The sequence below is a fragment of the Myodes glareolus genome, chromosome 20 (genome assembly GCF_982192425.1).
Source record: "Myodes glareolus chromosome 20, mMyoGla1.1, whole genome shotgun sequence".
Taxonomy (NCBI): domain Eukaryota; kingdom Metazoa; phylum Chordata; class Mammalia; order Rodentia; family Cricetidae; genus Myodes; species Myodes glareolus.
The window spans coordinates 21,207,943-21,231,230 of record NC_142045.1 but is presented as its reverse complement, the minus strand read 5'-3'; the positions used below and the strand labels follow the sequence as shown (position 1 = coordinate 21,231,230).

At 40.9% G+C, this 23,288-nt stretch overlaps 1 protein-coding gene across 2 annotated transcripts in view; it reads right to left on the bottom strand.

Annotated features, from left to right (window-relative positions):
- Nucleotides 1-23,288, bottom strand: part of Veph1 (ventricular zone expressed PH domain containing 1) — a 205,613-nt gene that overhangs the window by 55,606 nt on the left and 126,719 nt on the right. For both annotated transcript variants that reach the window (XM_085682474.2, XM_048424730.3), the window contains exons 10-11: nucleotides 8,146-8,285; nucleotides 2,639-2,773 (exon numbers count right to left, since the gene is read on the bottom strand). In XM_085682474.2, the coding sequence (XP_085538600.2) occupies nucleotides 2,639-2,773; nucleotides 8,146-8,285 (275 nt within the window). The remainder of the gene's footprint in view (nucleotides 1-2,638; nucleotides 2,774-8,145; nucleotides 8,286-23,288) is intronic.

Here is a 23,288-nt window from a genome sequence, read left to right as displayed (position 1 = left end):
GCATGTGGTATGTGTGTGTATTCTGGGACATACTGTGGACATAAAGAAGTCCCCACAGAGTCTCAGCTATTTTGAACTCAATATGGAGAACTCTTCATAAAAGACCGTAGCAAGGAAGTCTGATTGAGAAATTTTGGGACAGAAATTTTGCCACACAATGCTCATCCCAGACACCAACATTTTTCTGTTCGCATGAATAAACGAAATTATGAAACTCAGGACATTTCCGAAAATTGGCTTTACAGTTACGTTTTCCCTGAAGAGATATTTATTGGCACAAAGTAAGAATACGAATAACAGTAATAGCAAGTATGAAACTGATTGCCAAGTTATTTTTTAATCTCTCAGTACTTGAAGTAGATGCCAAGTTTTAATTTTCTTGTTGTTTCCAGTTAAAATAGCTAATGCTTAAAATTTTTATAAGAATCTGATGCAATTTTTAAGCATAATATAACAATTGAAAACTTGGGAGAAACATGCAAAGAATTCCATTAACTTTCTGCTGACGTGATTGTGGGATTTCCTTTTTCTTTTAATACCAAGCATCATGTTCTTAAAACAAGGCCAAAGGACAGGGAAACATAAGTTGAATATTCCTCGGCTTTCTACAAACTCTTATAAACAACAATTCTGATTAGTTACGGTTCTCATCCTGTTGCTGTTCTTCCTGTAAGAGACATTTTCACAATGTGTCACTTGTTTGTACTTCCTTATTGTGTACATGCATTGTGTGTGCGTGTGCGCAAGTGTGTGTGTGTGTGCGCGCGCGCGCAAGTGTGTGTGTGTGTGCGCGCGCAGCCAGAGGAGAACATCGTTGTCTTCCTCTCTTGCCTTCTGTTTCATTCCAGAGACAGGATCCCTCACGGAACCCCTTACTGTTTCTGCTAGGCTGGCTGCCGGCAAGCTCTGAGGATCTGCTTCCTGTTCCTGCATCCCAGGGTCCTAGTGCTAGGATTATAAGCACATGAAGCCTTGCCTTTAGAAAAACGTAGGTGCTGGGGATTTGAACTTAGGCCTTCTTGTTTGCAGAGCAAGAGCCCTTATCCAATGAGACACTTCCTAAGCTCTTGTTTGACGTTTCTTAATACTGACATGCTTATTTCTTGTCTCATAAACAAAATGAGTAAAGGGAGAGAGGGGAAAAGGTTGGTCAGATGGTACCAAGACAAGAGAGACAAGAGACAGACATGGTATTCTGTTGTACAATGAAATGATTATAGATAGTAACAATTAATATATATATATATTATAATTATATAATATATATAATATAATACATATAATATATATATATATATATTTCAAAGAACTGTAATAACAGAGTTTGATTTTTTTCACCAAACAACCAAATGCTTGAAATTGAGATATTTATCCTGATTTGAATATATATAAGAGATACATCTATTTCAACATCCCATAATACTCTATGAAAATGTACAATTTTTAAAAGAGAAATCAGTAAAATGAGGTCAGAGACAATATAGAATGAGGCCTGATCAAATATATCAGAAACTCTGAATTTCCCACTTCATCCAATACTTACCACTGGGAATTTTTAAAAATCAAAACAATAATCAGAGTCCTTGGATCTAGACAGGGTTTATTGTGGAACGCTGGTCTTGGCCAGAGCAGCTCCCAGCAGCCATCTCTATTTGCACGTGCACTGGCTCTTGAGTGACCCAGTCTATTATAATGATATCAAGTGCTAACTTGTGACTCCACAACCCATACCAAAGTCATCCCTTTCTTCACACTAGCATTTTAACCACCAAAATTCACAAACATGGCACCCTTCCTGTCTTAATCTGCTGGTGTTAACAAAATACCCGAGGCCGAGACATTTGCAGAGTTTCTTTCTTACAGTCCCGAAGACAGGCCACCTAAACCCAAGGCCCTGGAAGTTGTGATGTGTGTAAGAGCTTGGCCACTGCTCTCCATTCACACTGAACTCTGTTTCCTCCATGGACGGCTGAAGGAGAGATGGGCTTGGCTGGTTCTTCTTCTCCCTCCTTCTACAAAGCCATTGACGGCATTTCCAAAGGTTTTACTCCATGACTTAATCAACTCTTCAATGCCCCACCTGTTCATCGCATTAAATAGGGTTGATGACATTTGGAGATTTGAATGTGTTGTCCAGATGACCTCAAACCATGGTGGTGTGGGACCATGGCACCTTCATCAACCCCAAATCAACCCAGCCTTCCAAGTACGGTTCCTGTCTTTGGTCTGGCTGTCAGCAATCATTCTCTGCTCCACACAGCCCCATGGCTTTTCCCACAGGAAACTGAACTCACCGGAGTCTTTGTACCACACTTTCCCTCTAGCCAAAGGCCAGTTCTGTTCTGCCCCATGATCATTTTCTGGTACAGCTGCCTGCTCACCATGAGGGTGATTGCTATTATTGACACAAGGCCTCACTATATCCCCCAGCTTGGCCTTGAACTTGTAATCCTGCTTCAGCTTCCTGAGTGCTAGGGTGACAAGTCTGCACAACAAGACTAAATTCCAAAGGTCACTCTTTAATACGAGAAGAGAAACAAAGAAGGGAAATTGAACTGTTAAGAAAAAATGCAAACCGTTTAAAGACAATGTTGAATCTTGGTTTAAAATAACATGTGTGAGGAGAAAAAGCACCGACCTTTTGCTGCAGAAATGTGGACTCTGTCATGGCGTCTTCGAAGCTGTGGGTTCCTCTGGCCTGTGTCTTCTCCCACAGGGCTTTGAGGAACTGCACAGACCCACTCTGAATGGACAGGGGCTCAGGAAGCAGGCTCTGAATGGGCAGAAGGATGGAGACATCACATCACTTCTTGACCCAATGGTACAATCTCAAAAGAGAGTACTATGTAGGCTGCCTTGAATGTGAACATGACATAATTAAGTAATACACCAGAAATCTATACTGAAGAATAGTTCTATGATTTAGGTCATACTTCTGAGTTTCTAAAAGAAAATTTTAATTAATAAAGTTTTATGTTCTTGACTGTATATGTGCCTAAATCTTGTAATATAATGCTATCTTAATGATTTCCCAATAGCATTTCTTAATTGGAACGTGGTAAATATAAATATTCATATTGGATTTAGCAAAGATCTGAGAATGAAGGCATCACATTAAAACCAGAGTTCACAAGAGTCTATATATAGAGTGGGACTAGGAAGAATAGAGATCAAAAAGTGATTAAAGAGTTCATTATATAATTATGCAATATGAACATTCTGAATGAGTATGAGACAAATAAAACATTCTTCATTCGAAAGTGTGAAATGGATGAATATTATTAAGCTTTAACTTCTTTGTGCTGTCAATGAGACACTACATTTAAAAAAGACATTTAAATAGAATTCAGTACAGTCAGTAAGAATCAGCTTTTCTATGGGCATGTTAAATGTATGCTCACACGTTTCCTACTCTATGATGTAACTGGTAATCTCAATTTGATATATTGAGATGTTCCATTTATGGATATAAAAAGCCAAATCAGTTGAAGAGAAGAATTTTGTAAAAAACATATAGAACCCTAATAAGTGACATAAATGTAATTTATTCACATACAATGCCATGTTACTTGGTATTATGAGGTAGGGTACAGTAATGAGATTGGCTTATAAATTCTATTTCATGACAATGACTGAGACTTTTAAGACTGTCTGTGCACACAACTTGCTACTCAGTGAGAAATCCTAAGTATTTTTTTCAGGAAAATCTCATGAATGCTATCAAAATGCGCGAGCGAGTGGCCTCTTAATGCTGACTGTGGAAAGGAGAGAATCATGGACGCCAAGTTAGTGACTGACAGATTTTTTAAAAACTTTTTAAAAAATGTATTAACTTTTTAAATGATTTATTTATTTTTATTTTATGTACATTGGCGTTTTGCCTGCATGCATGTCTCTGTGATGGTGCTGGATTCTCTGGGACTGGAGTTACAGACAGTTGTGAACTGCCTTGTGGATGCTGGGAACTGAATTGGGGTCCTCTGGAGGAACAGTCAGTGTTTTTAACCACTGAGTCATCTCTCTATTCCACCTGAGAGATTTTCAAAGTTTATGAGCCAGCCACTGACTGAAATTTACTTTGTGCACACACCCTGGATTTTTCTGATTGTTGTCAGAATCATACAGTACATGGATTTTTGTTTCAAGAAGAAGGGGCTTGATTTAATGGGTCATTATTCTAAGGAGGACTGGATCTGAGTCTGAGAACTCCATGAATGTGGGAAGTTGACCTGACATCGAGAGCTGGCCAAGTGTGCAAGACCAGTGAAGGGTTTGTAATTACTAAATAAATGGAAGTTGTGTTGTGGCTTTGCCCCAGGCCAGGCATAAATCATAGGTATGAACAAAGAGAAAGCACTGCAGTAGAATAGGCTCAAAGAAAACATTACAAAGAGAAACTTTCTGGTGAATATCCTTAAAGAGGAGGAGAAAGAATCAGACAGTCAATAAAACAAGATTGGAAGAGTGAAAAAAAAGTTTTCTTGGTGTGTTTTCAGAAAGTTAAGAACAAAGCCAAGCATGGAGCCAAACAGAAAATCACTGATAAAAAATATTTGAAAAAAAATGAGTGTAAAAAATGAATATTATTATTCCAAAAAATGAATGTTATTTTTTATGTTTATATGCAATTTGGTCACACCAAAGTCTGAGCTGTTCTTTGCAAGATGTTATTAAGTATGTTTTTTTTCTCTTTTTGTAAAGTTTTATTTGAACACAGTCTCTCAGGGGCTGCATCCAAGGAAAGCTAACTAATTCTCTCAAAGCATCCATCAATTGCCAATAGCTTCTCAGCTAGGAGTGAGGCTTTGTGACCATCTTTATCCTCTGTGTTGTGATTTTGTCTTGCCTGATCTTGAGAAAACTGTTGCAACCTCCATGAATTGATGTGCAGATGCTATGTTGTGTCTGGAAAACACTGTTTTGCTGTGATCATTTATGACATCTGGCTCTTAAAATCACTCCACCCTCTCTTCCATGATGATACTGGCTTTGGGAGGAAGTATAATATTGTCTTAGTTAGGGTTTCTATTGTTGGACAAAATACCATGAACAAAATGCAAAAGTTGGGGAGGAAAGTTGTATTTGGCTTACACTTCATCACTGAAGGAAGTCAGGACTGGAACTGAACCAGGGAAGGATCCTGAAGGCAGGAGCTGATGCCAAAGTCATGGAGGGGAGCTGCTTACTGGTCTGCTTCCCATGGCTTGCTCAGCCTTCTTCTTAGAGAACCCAGGACCAGCAGCCCAGGGATGGCACCACCCACCATGCTGGACCCTTCCCCATTGATCACTAAATGACAAAGTGTCTGACAGCTGGGTCTCATGGAGGCCTTTGCTCAACCGAGGCTCCTTCTCTTTGATGACACTATAGCTTGTATCAAGTTGACACACAAAGCCACCCAGTGCAGATATAAATGTCCCATTTAGGGCTGGGCCTTTCAGGCTCATGTTTTGCATGTTGGTCAATTGTGAGTCTCGGTGTTAGCTGTTAGTTGTCATCTACTGTAAAAAGAAGCTTCTTTGATAAGGACTTGGGGATACACTTTCCGGTAAGCCACCACCTCGTGGTGCTACACAGATTATTAGAAATGGGCTAATATCAAGATATGAGAGTTAGTCAGTAACTAACTCTCTAGAGATAATGGGCCAGGCAGTGCTTAAATTAATACAATTTGTGTGTTGTTATTTCTGGGACTAAGCTAGCCGTGTGGGAGCCTGGTGAGGCGAAAAGCAGGCCTGCCCGCAGACCCTCACTACAATACACCATTCTATTGGTATCACAATAAATCATTAAGAGACAGTTTCTGCCACTTTAGCAGAAAACTCATAGTACTTTTCTCCCTGAGAGGCTGTTCTTTACTGAACTGTGGGTTCTTGACCCTGCTAACGATGCCAGGCATGAGTTCCATCTTGTGCAGTGGGCCCTAAATCCAATCAGAAGGTGTTTGGTTGCTCCGGTATTTGTGCCACTACTACAGCAGTGTGTAATCTTTGTAGGCTGTAGCTTGCAGAACTTAGTTGGGTAAGGTTGATGATGATTTTCCCCCAGGTGACACGTATACTGTCTTTCAGCACTGTGAAAGCTAACCAGTAGGGACAGTCTCCGAGTTGGTACCAGCTCGATTTCTCCATATTCTTGCATTGAGTGTATGATGTCTTTAGCTGTGCAGTCTTATGATATGCTAGAGCATGCTGTTCTCAACATGTGGGTTGCAGCCCCTTTGACAAACCTCTTTCACTCAAAATATTTGCATTGTGATTCATAACAGTAGAAAAGCTACAGTTATGAAGTAACAACAAGAATAATTTTATGGTTGAAGGTCACCCCAACATGAGGAACTGAACTAAAGGGTCACAGCATGAGAAAGATTAAAAATCATTGTTTTAGAGAAAACACAAGTAATAGCAATAGCTTGTAATGTTTAGGAGTCTTTGAGACCTCGCTGGCCAATAATTTGAAAAGATACCTATATTGGGCTGTGGGCTTTCTATTTGATAATCTATGATGTCTACGAAAGGTATTGTCCACATGTAATTTTCAAATATTTTATTAAATTAAAAAGATTATTTACTATTTATGTGTGTGCATGTGTATGGGTACGCACATATTTTGTTATACAGATGTGCATAACAAAAGAAAACTTGCAGAAGTTGGTCTTCATCCACGTGGATTCAATGAATTAAACTCGGGTCACCAGTGCTACCTCACCACCCCAGATGACTTTTGTAGGTAGTATTATAGACGTATTTTATTAACTGAAGTAATTATATGGTCGAATCATTTGGCTTAATTTTCAATCATAAGATTCAGATCCTGCATTTTCAACTTCTTCCCACCCATGGGAAAACAAAGATTTCCCATTTTGTTTTCAAAACACAGGAGTTGGTCATTTTTTACTCTTTGACTCTTTGGGGGGCCTGGCACCCAGCTGTCAAATAAATACATGGAAGCCTATTCTTACTTAGAAATGCCTGGTCTTAGCTTGGTTTATTTCTAGCCAGCTTTTCTAGCTTAATTTATACTGTCAACTTTTTGCCTCTTGGCTTTTATCTCTAGTTTGCATTCTTTTCTTTACTTCTTACTCTGTGGCTTGCTGTATAGCTGGGTGGCTGGCCCCTGGAGTCTTCCTCCTCCTCTTCCTCTTAGATCTTCTCCTCCCAGATTTCTCTTCCTGTTTATTCTCTCTGCCTGCCAGCTCCACCTATCCTTTCTCCTGCTTAGCTCTTAGCTGTTCAGCTCTTTCTTAGACCAATCAGGTGTTTTAGGCAGGCAAAGTAACACAGCTTCAGGGAGTTAAACAAATGCAACATAAAAGAATGCAACACATCTTCACGTCATTAAATAAATGTTCCACAGCATGAACAAATGTAACACATCTTTAATCCTCTACAACACACAGGCAACAATGAAAAGATCACTGTATTAGAGATCCAGTGGTCTGAGTTCTGTCCTTCAGTTTCCTTAATCAATAAAAATGATGTTTAAGATCTTGTCTGGTACTGACATCTCACAATCTACATTTACATTTTAAGTGTAAATTTAATATTTCTAGGAAGCATTTCTAAATAAGAATCTCTTTTCATGTTGCCATGTTTGTCATAAAATTCTTTATCGTTAAGTTGAAAATTTTTCTTTGTGTAATTTCTTCTGTGTACAGAAATTCACCAGGAGAAAGTGGATTTCAGAATTTTAACAATGTCAAAACTGATATGCGTACACTGAAATGAACTGGATTTTAGAAGAAGGTAAAGACCTACTCTACCGATGGTAGGCATCCTCCCAAATAACTACTTTTACCGCCCCTCAATATGAAGTAGTTTTCTTAAAACTTCAGTTCGGAGGGTCGAGCCTAAGGCTTGCATGATGCAGGCAAATGCTGTACTGTGGTGTCCACCCCTTCTTCCCTTCCCCTTCCCTCCCACTTCTCTGTTAAAGTGAAGGCATGTAAGATGAGAATAGGTTTGACTTGCTGATTAATGATCCAGTATCTTTTTAAAGGAAAAAAATATATCCTAAGAATGAATGCAAATGTGCTGTTATCTACACACCATTTTTGGCGAAATTATTAATAATGCAATAAATACGATTGTTACCACACATCCTAGCGGCTCATTCAGGAGCCCAGTGAGCATGAATCATACACACCTGTTGGAAGAGAAACATGGTCTGGATCCATGGCTGGGGGGCTTGACTGATGAGGGTGAAGCTGGACCTGCTGTACAGGCAGTACTGACCCTTTAAGGAACAGGTAAAGAACAGCTTCGCCACACAACTTTTCACGGTATCTAGAAATAATAGAGCATTAAACATTAGTTACACTTTATGACCCAACACACAAGCACCTTTAGGAACAGTTCTTGAGTTTTCAGATGGCGAGCTAATGATGCCGAACAACTCTATATTTTGGAGTGGATCCATTTCATGGAGGGTCCATATTTTAAGTGTATGTAGGTGGAAATATGTTTAAATGAATACGGTTTAAACAGGTTGTATTCTGTCAACTTTTATCTTCTTTTAAATACCATGCAATGATGAAAAGATCAAGCAACTTCTAGAGAAATGGAAGCCATGAAGCTAATACAAAGCTCTGCATGTAACCAAGCCATAGTCACCTCACTGGAAACATTGAAGCAGCAATTTCAGAGGATAAACGAATGAGTCAATAGAGGACATGCAGAATCTACCAGCAGTGGGTAGTGAGCCGCCAACTGTTGATGCTGTCCTTTTGGTTGTGCGTGAGTCATAAAGATAGCTTCCAATAAACTCCCGTCAGAAATGTAGGCTCCTGTGCTCTGACCTGGTTTGGTTTGAGAGGCAATCTCAACGTGACAATCAATTAACTGTAGATTCAATGAGATCATTCCTTAAGGACAAAAAAGTGGTGGGAGGGTGATATGGGGCTGAAACAGTGAAGAATCATACATTTATGCACTCAAGAATGAATGGAGGAACGGACGTTGTAAGTATAGGTTGAGATTGTATGTGCCAGCACAGTAAGAGTCCTAGACGGTAACGGCGACCATGGATTGACTTCCACATTTTTACATGCTGGATTCTATTTCATTTTTTCAACCCTATCAGATGAAAGGTATTATTGCTGGAATTTTAAATGTTACCCAACGTCTCTTATGTTAGAAGCTTGGTTGCCAACTGGTGTACTTTGAGGATGAGGGTGACTCGTCATGAAGAGGCTCGCTCCATCAGTGGATTAATCCATTAATAGACTCATAATATGATGGCATTATTGGGAGGATCTAGGATATATATTTGGTAGTAGTAGCACATATTTGGTAGTAGTAGCACACCCTGGAATATGAATATATATATTTATATATACACACACACATACATATATACATACATACACACACACACATATATATATATATACATACATATATATATATAATTACCCAGCCTCCATTCACTCCCTCATCTTTAGTGGCCTGGAAGCCCAGTTTCCAAGCCACTACCCAGGATACGACAGAGAAGACTTCTCAGGAGTGAGGATTAAAAATTTCTATAATAACCTCACACAAGATCTGAGGGTCATTTTATTTATTGTTCTGCGACTCTAATTTTCCTTGCTCTAATTATCTTGAATTCTCTTTAGTTTCAATTCTCTGTTGCAATTTTTCCTTGCTTCTTTGTTCACCTAGCTTAAATACACATTGCACAGGAGGCTTGAGGCAGTAAGAAAAAAGGCTCCAAGAGTTACATCTCATTGGTCACACATTCCGTGAGTAACAGTAATGACAGAGGCGTTTACCATGGCAACAGAAAGTTTCAAGATTTCTGGTGTTAGACTGTGACCAGAGGCTGGGGGCACAGGGCCCAGTGAGACAAGCTGTGAGACATAGGTCTTTACCAGCCAGACTTGGCAAGTGAAGAATTGGCATGATTTTTAAAGGTGGCTTTGTGTTAATAACCTTTGTTAGACATCTGTAACTCTGACTTGCGAATATCTGTAAAGTTTTTAACTTATGATTTATTTACAGAAACATTTAGTCTAGTTTGAACGTGCTCTGAGATAAAAATGAGCTAACTGTCTGTAGTTTGAGTAAAAGGAACAAAGCCTGCTTCTAAGTGTCTTATAGTCCTCATGGGACAATAGGTCTTGTTATGAAGCACATCCTAGTATATTTTCTATATATCAAAATGATACCACTTAATGAAAAGTCATCTTCCTGACCATCCACGGATATATGTGCCCATGAGATTGAGATACAATCATGAGATTACATATGCACATCATATGAGATTACAACTACAGTGCAGGTATTGGAGACACACCATAATTTTGCACATGCAAAATTGCAGACAGGAGCAACAGTTTCCAGTGTCGGTGGTCCCACAGGCCCTCCTGGATGGGATTCCCCTCCGTTGGAGAATCATTCCCCTGGTGGGTTGACATCTGGACACTAGCTGTCACCTGCTGTGTCCCCCGCTGCTTCCTCTGCTCACCCAGTTGCCACAAGCAGAGCATCTTTCTCTTTCACACATTTAGCTACCAGGATATTCTATATTACATCAGGTAGAAGCCACAGAGCCAGGTTATCATAGACTGAACCTTGGAAACCATGAGCCAGAAAGTTTTTCCTTCTGTTAGTTCCTACTGGCATTTATCATAGCAATTAAAAGCTGACTGGTGTAGATGTCACCATTTCTCCTAAAAGTGAGGACTCAGTGTATTAGAAAGTTTAGAGAGCTGCTGAGATCACCTTGTTCTCCTCATGACCTTGTACACTATGGATCGATAGATAAATAGATTGATTATGTGTAGAAATATGAATGACGTTCAGGGAACCAGAAAAAAAATTGTTCAAATTTTTTAACCCTGTATCACTCTGAGCCAGGATTTGAACCAATCAGGGCGCACACCATGATGAGGTACATTAAGCTCTATATAATACAGGGACATGTAAATCTGTGGAGTCATATTGCTAACTCACCAAGAATTTATTGTCTCAGATTTAATCTGACTTTTAAAGAGAAACATTTTGAAAATTATCAGATTCATTATGCCCTACTTGTGAAAGTAGAAATGGAGTGGAGTTTCTTTTATACACATTAAATAATTATTACTCATTCTCACACCTCCCCCTAGCTCTTGGCAGTCACAGATCTGAATTTTTTTCTCTGGAGATTTGCTTATTCTGGATATTTTATATAAAGGGAATCGATACCAACTGGCCTTTTGAGTACTGCTTCTTCATTTAACATTTGTCTTCAAAGTCATCCATATAGAAGCACCTATCAACCTATTCTGATGTGGGATTCCCCTCCATATGTTATGAATATGCTTTATTACCATTGGTTAATAAAGAAGCAATTTTGACCTATGGCAGAGCAGAATAGAGCTAGACAGGAAAAACTAAACTGAATGCGGAGAGAAAGAAGGCAGAGTTAGACAGACACCATGTAGCTGTTTAAGGAGAAAGATACCAGAACCTTACCAGTAGGCCACTGCCATGTGGTGTTACATAGATTAATAGAAATGGGTTAATTTAAGATGTAAGAGTTAGCTAGGAATATGCCCGAGCCATCGGCCAAACAGTGTTGTAATTAATATAGTTTCTGTGTGATTATTTGGGTCTGGGTGGCCGGGAATCAGCACACAGCATCCATTTACAGTTCTCTTTCTTTTTTTAAGGGCAAATACTATCCCATTGTGTGGATGTACTACATTGTGTAGATATATACATTTTGATACCCATTTATCTGCTGATGGAAATTGGCTATTTCTACCTGTTGGTTGTGATGAACAATAGTACTTCTATGAACATGTATAAGCACTTTTTGTTTGAATGTTTGCTTTCAGTTCTTTGAACATACATATATTCATACACACATACATATATATGTTAATAATAATTCATTTATCTTATTTTGGATAACATCTTCAAAAAAGGAATTGTGTGTAGCATATGGCACCTACTCAGCATAGTAAGGTTAGCTAGGCCACTCTGTAAGTTATTCTAGAGTGTATATATGTACAGACACATAGGCAGTTATGGACTTTCTGGGCCATATGGTAATGTAGTGCTGAGGAGTACTCATATATTCTCCAAACAGTGATTTCCTCATTCTTGCAATGTCCACATTTGAAAATGCGGCTGTTCTAGTGTGAAGGAGAAGTGTTTGGACAGTATTGCACCTTTCCTGGATTCCAGATTATACCAGGGGAGAACAGTCTTAAGCAAATGGCTCTCGAACTACGACCTTTCTGATGAGATGACTTAACCATTGATCCTCTCAGAAACAACATTTTTAGGCTAACTTCAGGAACATTGCTAATAATCTCCCAAGTATGATTAATCCAACTGTAAGCTATAAAGACTGTTTCCAATTGAACTTGTTACGGAATGACTGCATTACACTTGCTTTCCATATCCTCTAGAGTAAAGCACACGTACATCTTCTAACTCCAGTCCCGCCGACTGCTGTGGGGAACCTGGGTTGTCCTTGCCCATCCATAAAACCCCTCAGGGCGGAGCATTTGAAAGAATGCAATATTGTCCTGCCGTACCCTCCTGATGTTTGCCAAATACGAGCTAGGTCTCCAAACATAAAGATGCAAGAGAAAAGTCCACATCAAACAAAATCAGAGATAGATTTAGGATATTTTCATAGGAGCTTTCAGAGTTTGCAGACACGAAAATACTTCTGGAATTTACATGAACTTTAAATCAAATACATGCCTTTTTTCTCCCCCACATAATACTAATACAGTTGATTTCTGGCAATGATACAGAGTCTCTCTGTGGTTACAGTGCATCAGTGGGAGGCCATATGTCATAAATAAATATTTGGCTCTATCAAGCAGAGGCTTATCAAAAGTCGTGCGGAGGCAAACGAGGCTGGCAAGTGGGGATCCCCTGCAGGCAACGGCCCACGTTGTGACTCCTGCAGGCACCGTCCACGTGCTACCAATTACTTTGCAATTCTGCATAATACATAACAGCAACCAGATTTGAGGAAGAGAACATTTTAGAAAATTTTATGATTAGACTCCACTAAAACGAGCCTCTTGACGTTTTTCTCTCTGAAGAGGACACAACAAGCGTGAGGAAGGCTGGGTGTGATTCGTCTACCTCCTCTGTCTCCAGCTGGATGCTCTGAATTAAGACCTCGTGTCCCAGCGGCTGCACAGCGGGGTCTTGGCCAAGGGACTGACAGTGTTGGGAAGTCTGTTGCACCTCCACAGAGCGCATGTCAAACTCTGACGCTCTTGTTAGCGCTTGCCCTTTGAGTCCTAAAGAGCCCGGCTTTCCTACAACAATCACTACTTCTGTGTTGACTTAATAATGATGTGGCTGTCGGGAGAAAGTTAGGCGGCCTCTTGTTCAAGTAAATGCTGCTAACTAAGGTTCACTGGACAGAAAGGAACTAACCCTGTGCAGCCAATTCTGGAGACATCCTGTGAATTTGCATACCAAATTGAGAACCCCAGTCTCAAAACAAAAGGTCATCCTATAAAAATGTGTATATTTGAAGTGTATGGATATAAAAAAAAGTGAACAATATGAGGGTTAGCATGAAATAAAGAGTCCTAGCAATTATTGACAGCAGAGGAGTTAGTCTTGGTGATTGAAGTTGAGGATCCTAAAGAAGCCACATCCTGGGACCAGCATTGGTGCACGGACAAGGATACACACGTGGGTATCCCTGCAAGCAGAGGGGTTAGAATAAGGGGCTCTCAAGGATCAACAGCCTGGTCGTAGGCATCGGGCAGGGATGAGAACACACGTCTGAGAAAGTGTGGGAACCAGAGGCAGGGGCATAGCTATGAGTCAGGAGCCAGTCCTAAGTGTGCCACCTACTGGCTACCTGATCTTGGGGCGGGTGGATTGCACAGCAACAGCTACACTAAAAACTTGTCATCAGAATCAAATAAAAGTTCTTCCAGCCAGGCTATGGTGGTGTACGCCTTTAATCACAGCACTCTGGGAAGCAGAGGCAGGTGGATCTTCGTGAGTTCAAGATCAGCCCGGTCTACAGAGCCAGTTCCAGGAGAGCCAGGGCTACAAAGAAACCCTGTCTCAAAACACCAAAAAGAAAACAAAAATCATTTATTATCTCATTTAATTACTATTCACCATGTACCATAAACTGAAATTAATTGTTTTTGCTACTAATAAACATACACCACACAGACACAAGGTGATCTGGACCTGAGCTGGAGGTGGACCATGGAAAATGATTTATAATGGATCATGTGAGGGGAGGAAGGGGCTGGGCCCCAGTCATGTAGCCCTTAACAACTATTTCAAACCTAATGACCTTCATCTCCCTCTCTCTCCTCTTCCTTCATCCTCCTCCCCTTTCTTTGTAAATTCATATAACCCATGTCTCTGCTGGATGACGCAAAGTCAAATCAGGCCATGTGACTGCTGAGATCTTCTAGCATCTTGCAGAACAGAGTACTGAAAACTACCTCTGGAGACAGGGTAGGCTGTGTCCCAGCTGCTATGCAAAAGACTCCCCAGCTTTCAGATGTCACAGTCGCCAGAAAGCAGCTGAATCCAAACAGATCCGGTAACTGCGGGTCTATGTTGTATGCTAAGAACAGAAGGGCAGGAAGGAGGGGAGTTCTGGGATTAAAATCCTGTGCCACCCCTGTCCAACTAAAATAAATCTTATTTTTAATTAGCACACACAGTGTAATATTAAGTTGGGGGCATCACCGCAGCCCCTGGCATTCATCCTTGGGGCGCCAATGGGGCAGAAAGCTCCATCTCAGGCCCCCTCCCACTTGAGCCAGACTCCACCTCCAGGAAAGGCTGCCAAACGCTGACTCCTCCCCAGGCTATTTAGGCTCGTGCTGGAAAAAGGAACATGAGGTCTTCGGGTTTTGTTTGTGCTCTCCCTCTTTGTTGTCTAGTCCCCAGCCGCCTTTCCCAACTCAGGTTCCCAGCCACCCAAGAGTGCTGCATTCATTAAATGTGGGCATCTTTGATTTGGTCTAATCTGGTCTAATTGGAGTTATTTTGCGTCGGTGGAGAGGCCCGTCTTCAGATTTTTTTCTTAATACACTGTATGGGTTTCATTGTAGAATTTTTAAATAAAATTTGATTTTGTGATTCTCTTTCCCTATCACCCTCCCTCCTGCTCCCGAGTCCCCTGTATGTCTCCATACTCCATAAAGTCCTTTTCCTCAGTTTTATGTCTCACATGTCCCATCCCCCTCATGGTGGTCTCCTTTCTGGTGTCATAGCCGAGACTGCACTGACCTTCACTTGTACACATGCTCACAAACATAATCTAGTGTCTGCACAGGAGAGAGGATACGTGGTTTTTGCGCTTTTCAGTCGGGGTTACTTCACGATGTAATTCTTCCCAGTTCTACCCATTTCCCTGCATAGTTTATGATTTTACTTTTTCCTTTATGACTAAATAAAATTCAATTATGTACACAGATGTGCCACGTCTTCGTTACCCATTCATCTGCTGGTGAACATCTGGGCTGGTTGCACTCCCTCACCGCCGTGAACAGAGCTGCAATGAATACAGATGTGATGGCATCTCTGTGGTCTGATACAGAGTCCTTCAAGTAGAAACCCAGGAGTGATGTAACGGGTGGTAGCTCTATTTTTGAGTTTTTGAGAAGCCAGCAATGTAAACTAATTTTGCTTCTGTTTTTATTTGTTCGTGTGAACCGGGGGCCCTTGTTCTGAGTGAGGTTCTCAGAGTTCTTCCTGCAGGTCTCACGTGGCAAATGCCCACTATATCATCCTCTTCTGACTCGGTGAGCTGATAATTCCCCCAATGTAAGTATCACGCACTGTAAATCCAAAGGTTAACAGCTGAGGCTGGCCGTGGATGTCCTTACAGAGGGTTCAGAGTGTGCTGGGACCTCCATGATCTGTACGGATACAAAGTCGCACTGCCTGGAGTCGGAGGTGCCATGACGAACAGGAACCTCTGTGCATGAGTGATGGCACCTGCTTTCCGTTCAGGAAGGGCACAGTTTATATCTTGCCTCCCCTAATCCATTTGGGGAGCAAGGGCTGCTGAGTTTGATTTGATTTGCTGTTCTGTCAAAACTGAAATCAGAGGGCTGGAAAGATGGTCCAAGAGTTATGAGGGCACGTGCCGCTCTTCCAGTGGACCCACGTGTGGTTCCCGGCACCAGCTGTCTGTAACTTCAGCTCTAGGGGATCTGATGCCTCTGGCTTCTATGGACACCTGCACTTACGTACACACACACACACACACACACACACACACACACACACACACCCTACAAAATCGGTAAGCAACTTCTTCACCCAATCACCTTCACCTTCATTAATGTTATAAGATAGGCACTGAAGACCTCAAAGCAACTAAACGCAGTATAAAAGTCAGACCTCTCCACCTTCATTTGTACCTATTACCTTCAGTTTCTCAAATGCACCACTTACAGTGTCTGGTTTTTGTTCTTTTTTTTTTTTTTTTGGATCCCCAATGGCATCCAAACCTGCAGCTTCCTTGGATACCATTGGCACCAGGTCAGATCAATAGAAATCTTTACTGCAAGAGACTGAAATTGCTCCACACAACCCAAGCATTGGGTAGGGTACCCCAAACAATGGTGAGCCATTATCTATGATAGTGCGGCATCGGCATCCTGGAGCGGCAGTATCACTTGTGGGAACCAGACTGCCCCCTTCAGGCAATGAGGGCTGTCTCCAACCACCTTGGGAATCAGAAGCTCCATAAAACAGTGCCAAAGGCTGCTCATTTATACACAGTCCGTGTCCTCTGCCTATCTGTTTAAAGCTTTGGCAGTGTCCTGGCTGTGAACTTGGAGCCACTGAGCCCTTTAATCTGTACTCCCCAGCGGGGCCACACTGCTCCAATCTCCTTTCTTCCCTTTTCACCTTTACCCTTCTCTTCAGTTGGAATATTGGGGCAGTGGCAGTGGAATATTGGGTCTGTTGGGAGCCTGGGCATTTGCTCTAAACTTCTCCCTTGGAGTCAGTGGGCTGATCCCCTAAAGCTCGCTGTCCGTGGGCGGTGAAGTACTGGGGCGTGTTTTCTCCTTGACCTTCCCAAGGAAGTAGAGCCGCCAGGTAAAGAAGGTCAGGAATCGTACATGTGACAAAGAAGCCCAAAGACTATGAAACGCAGAGAATGTCAAAGAGAGGCAGAATACTGAAGATTCACTGTGAGGAAGGAAGTCAAATCAAAGAGAGGACAGGCTAGGATGCTTTCCCTCCAAATAGTGAGCGCTGGACTGGAAAATAACCAGTGTCTGCTTAAGGATAAAAGGGGGAATCAGGCAAAAAAAAAAAAAAAAAAAGGTAGAGGCTCTCTACAAAACCATCAGTCCACTTTGTTTACTTCCCTTTTCTCTCATCAGGTCTGTAAATCTGATGCTGGGAAAAGGGACCGTGAGTTCCAGGATTGGTTAGTGAAGCCAGTTGGTGAAGACCACAGTACCCTCCAAATTTGCATCTGTCGCTACCAAACACACCAGTCCCTAATAATAGCGCATTGTCTGTGCTTTGCGTAGTCCACCGGGCACCGTAGCCACCAGCCTCCCTCCACCCGGTCACTCCCTTGGTGGACTGAGAGCTAGCCGCACAAGTCAGCACCCTAGAAATATCTTTCCTGTCACTCCTGGTCTTCTAACTTTCCATCTCTTCCTCACTTGAAAGCCTCTTATCAGTGATACTGAGTCAGTGTAAATATTAACAAATATTTCCGTGGGTCATTAGGGGAAAGAAAGAGATGTGCTTTGGGACAGCCTAAAGGCAGTATGAATATTGTAAACTAATCTGCTGGTTATTGTTGGCATTATTCTCTTCTTTCCACATGTTATGAATACCAAAGTATTTAGTTAGTGACAGGACCCCCCTCCCCCCGCCCCATTATTTACATACTTAGAGCTTTGTGGATGAGCTAAATGTGGCAGCCCAGACTGATTACATGTGGACATGTGGAACAGGCTGCCCCTCTACCCCTCCAGTGATGGCCCAAAGGCTTCAACAGAACTCTTTGAAACCCTCCTTATGAACCATAGGCGGAGTCACCAGGAAGCATGTACTAAGTCCGCGAATACTGTTTCTCTCTAGCGGATACTTTGGTGCTATCCCTTGTTTGGATGAATGGGAGGAGTGAGGAAAGGGGTGCAGGAGTCTGGGAGAAGTTGGAGAGGAGAGTGGGGATGTGTATGTTCTAAATACATCATGTTTGTGTATGGAATTACTAGAGAGTAACTAAAACTTAAAAAATGAAAAGTGTTCTGGGAAGACATAGGTAAAATTTCTAACATGGGTTAACTGGTAAGATTAAAGCGATTTCTAAGCCTCCTCTATGATTTTTCAAATTTTTATAGTGAACATTATGTTTTTATAATAATAAAATTATCTTCAGTAGAATATTTTTTCCACCAGGAAATGGCTGAGAATTGGGCTAACATGCTGTAGACTTGATGTCTTAAGGGTTTAGTCATCAGTTAAATTTATTTCATGCATAAAATGATTTCAAGTAAGACCAGCATCAGAAATGCAAAATACTTAGAGACTGATTGTGTATGGGGTCTGGAGAGGTGTCTTAGCAGTTAAGATCACTGGCTGCTCTTCCAAAGGACTCAGGTTTGGTTCCCAGCAGCTACATGGTAGCTCACAACTTTGTTCTAATACCTTCTCCTAGCCTCCGGGAGAACCCTGCTCACATGTGATACACATGCAGAACCCCCCAACACACACACAAATAAATAATGATAAAATTATATATATAAATTGTGTATGAAAGGCATCAAGTGCTTGTAAACTAGCAGCTCCCGTTTTGAAGAGTTAGTTAATAATGTGTGAATGTCCTGGGGAGATGACCTTCTGAGTTTGCACCTCAATCTCTGTCTTTCTTATTGTAGAAGAGGACCCTGGGGTGCAGGGGTGAAGCAGGAGCAGAGACCGCTGGATTGCACACGGTTATGGAGCCTGCATTCCCACCTACCCAGTTGCCTCACCCTGTGTTTCTGCTTCACTTTCATGAATTACTAATGGAGTTCAGTTACTCAATAAGAGCCAAGAATCACCCTCACCTGCGTGGAAAACCTCAGCCTCTGGGTCTGGAGGAGACAAAGGATGCATTGTGAATAGAAAAGACTTAGGCTTCTGAGAAGTGGAAATGGCAGGGAGGCTTAGAAATGGCTATTGAAGTTTTCTACAACATCGAGACTTGTTTATTGCATGTAACGCCCTTCATATGTTATTGCTGGTGTTCCGAAGCAACCCCACCTAGTGATGAATGAGCATTCTCATCGCCCCACACAAACCTTGCCCATAACCAGCTGACTCCACATCAAGTTCTTTGTATTTGACTGGGCCGGGAGAGAAAGGAGAGGCCTGGGATCAAAAGTAAAAGAATTCCTTTTGCTTCAGGATGGTTACATTCTGATGCTGTGAGTCTGGGCACTTCTGAACCCCGGGCGAACTTAGTTCTTGGTAAGATTTCTACTCTGGGGAAACAAGCCATGGAGATTAGAGGAGAGTCTCAAGTCTTGATGGATAAAGTAAAAATGAATTTGAAACATATGGATTACATGCTTTAAAAATGAGCTTGAGTTCAAAAGTTGACAACCATAATAGTTGGTTAAAAACATTTGGGGATTTCTAAAGCCTCTAAGGTTTGAAAACTCACTTTCTGATTTGGAACTAGATGGTTCCTTAACCGTTAGGGCATCATCAATTACATTAAATGTATTTACAGATAATAATTTAACCAACCATGGGTGAAAACATGTTATTATATTTCTTTTTACTTTTGGGATTTTCCTCATATTTTAGTATTTAAATTCTCAAACAGTTCTATTCATATGGTTGCTAAATTATTTCAGGGAAATAGAAGAATTCTTCCTGCTGTAGATGAGTTCAAAAGTCAACCAGGGAACTCAAAGTCAAACATGACACAATTTTTTAAAAAATAACACATACCATAAATAGTTAATACATATTTGATATTTGATCTATTGAGCCTTGAACTCTAAGGAAAATAGCAATTCTGCATGAATGTGAAGAATGTTGGTCTTGAGTCTTTTACAGTAGACTCAATTATTTATACAAGTTTGAAGACTTTGCTGAATAAAAGAACAAATCAAAAGTCCCAAAGTGGCATAATTGTAAAATAAAATTTCATCAGGAAGATTTGACAAGGACTGTCCTGGTTAGGCCTAATGGTCAACTTGACCTGGCCTAGAGTCATCCAAAGGGCTCAGTTCCCTGTGGATGGCACCATTCTTCAGGTAGGTGGGCCAAGGCTAATGTAGCTAGTTAAACACAGGGAAATTTGCAAGCCAGGAAGCCAGTTAGCAAGCATCATCCTCCAAGGTTTCGGCTGTACTCTCTTGGTTATTTGGTCAAGGTAGCAAGAAGATCTACCTTCAGGCTCCTGCTTTGAGTTCCTGTCCTGACATCCCTCAGTGATGGACCGAGACCAGGAAGTACGAGATGAAATAAACCCTTTTCTTTGCCAAGTTGTTTTTGGTTAGAGTGTTGCATCACGGCAATGGAACGAAACGAGAACAAGGATGTAGGCATGGGATTAATTGTCAACATTAACTGGAAATATGGTGTCTATTTAAGTGTGTCCAAGGCTCTTTGTGTAGGAACTTAGAAAAGAGCATATCATGTATTCAATGGAAAAATGGCGACTTACAGTACAATGACAGTTCCCATCAAGAGGAATGAGAGCCAACTGGATCAATCACTAAAGATCAGTGAAGATGAAATTCTATTTGTCTCACTCACTGTTCAGTGTTTGAGGTTAGGAGAACATATTGCATCCAACTTTTTTTTTTTTTGCTTAATTTTAATTCTCTGCATTCTTTAAGTGAAATGTAATTCACATCTTTTACCTTATACACAACTCAGTGGGGTATCATTAAGACACATTTGATGCAAGGGTATTTTGGGACTTATAAAACTATCATCCACAAAGAAATAAATACCATATTCATAGAGGATCAGGACACAATACCCAAATTTAAACATATTCCCAGATGTGAGTTTTCTGCTTTCTAAGCCTAATTGTCTTTCTTAAAATGCATATTCAAGGATGCCTAGAGACACAAAGCCAGTACTGTGAAGATTCTAAACTAACCTTGGCACCGTAGAGAAAAGGACAGACTCAGCCAAACCACACGTTTCTTTTACATAAAAGTTATTTTCTGTGCTACTAAAATCTGATGGACTCTTTCATTTCTGGCTTTAGGGCAGAGCAAGGTAACTTTCTTCCCACCCTTCCCCAAGCTATTAGAGTCCTTTAATTTATAAACACTCTAGACTTTATGGCCGATATTGCTTTCTGTCTTTCCATCACCATTTGGGTACTCAGAGGTCAATTTGTAATTGTAATTATAAATGTGAAGGTTACATTCACCATTGGAAAACTCTTCAGTTATAAACGTATGAAAAGAACTCAACTAATGGACTAGTTTGATTTTCTGTATTTATCTTTCCACATTGAATGAATCAGCTCTCTTTTTAAAAAAATGTATTTTTTTGTTTGTAGATTTGGTGCAACTTGGGAAGGTAAACAAATGTATTGGAAAAGGAACAGTAAATAAAGACACAATGCGCCAAAATGCTAATTACGATTGGTTATCTGCCATTTAATGTATATTAATTAGTAAATTTAAGCAAATAGTGAGAAAAACCTCAAAAAATATTGAATAATGCAGTCTGTTTTCTCCTAACAGAAGCAAAACCACTGGAGGAAAAGACAGGGAATTAATATGAAAAGGTTACCTTTGGTGTGTGCTTATTAGAGATATAAAATTAGTTATAAAGTTGAAGCTGATTTTGAAAAGTCAAGTATCAATAGTTTCGTACTTTTGCCATCTTCAGAACGAGGCACTTAAACTTAATTGCATGCAGACCATAAAAGGCATTGGAAGTAATCCAGTTCAGAGTGTGTCACATGACCTTAAGCTGTAGGACTCCTGGTTTAACCATCTATGAGAACGGCCAGTGTGTAAAACCACCTATACATCAGAGTTGCGCTGTTTGAGGGCAAGAGAGTGGATGAAGAAAGACAGAAATTATGTGTTAGATGCTTACCAGCATCCACAGGCAAAGGCCAATAGATTCCCATAGCAACCAGTCCCAAACTGTGCCAAACAAAAAGGTCTTCAAACATGACTAAATTGTCTCCTATACTTGTGTCTGACTTAAATCACCACTTTATTGCTGTGAAATACTGTGAAGGGCCCAAGACTTTTCAGGCAACACAGTTTGAAGACTTACAAATTCTTAGTATCTTCTTGGGAGAAGCGTAATGGTACGATCACAACAGAAATGAGGCCACCTATTCAATGACATGCAGCAGAGGCTTCAGAGCTTTCAGAGGCTTCTGAAAACAGGAGGCTTCAGAGCCTGGCGTCACTGTCAGGGCTCAAGTTGCCAGCACCATTAGTACTGAAGCAAATTTTTCTCATTAAAAATTCCATACTGAACATCCTAAGAAGACATAGGCTTTATCAGAGGCCAGGCCAGATATAGGGACCACAGATAAGACTCTACCCACCACCTACTAATACTCTTTAAAGTCTACCCAACACCCCCAGGCTGCACACCCTCCCTTGGGCTTCATTCTCCAGCCCATAGGCCTGACAGTTTTGCCAGAGGCCAAGTTGGTTCTAGGGACCCCAAGTAGTAAGGTACTGCCCACTGCCTGCTAAAATCTGCCTTAAAATCTACCCCTAAACCCCAGACTGCACCCCCTCTCCCTCCCTGACTCCATATTCCAGCTTACAATTTAGGAAGGAGACCTCTGTTTTACAAGAGGCCAGGCTGGATCTAGGGACACAAGGCCCCCAAACCACAGCAGAGACACTTTATTGAACCTGAAGACTTGCTAGTCATCAGAATGCTTGGCCATTTAAGCCAAAAGACCAGAGAGGAAATAGAAACCAAGGAACAAGGAACATCCCAAAAGGATGAACACAGGAATCAATACCTAGACCTATAATCATCCTCAGATCAGATGCTTGTTTACACACCAGTGTAAGAAGACAATCAATAGCCAAAAGGGCAATATGGCACCACCAGATCCCAGCTGTCCTATGACAGCAAGACCTGAACATTTTAACACAGATGAAGCACAAGAAAATGACTTTAAATATAACTTTATGAAGATGATAGAAGTCCTTAAAGAGGAAATGAAAAAAAAACTCTTTAAGAAATCAAGAAAAATACAAAAAAAATTGAAGGAAATCAATATAAATCCCTTAAAGAATGCCAAGAAAGTCAAGAAAGAACAAAAATACAAGTGAATGAAATGGTTCAAGATCTGAAAAT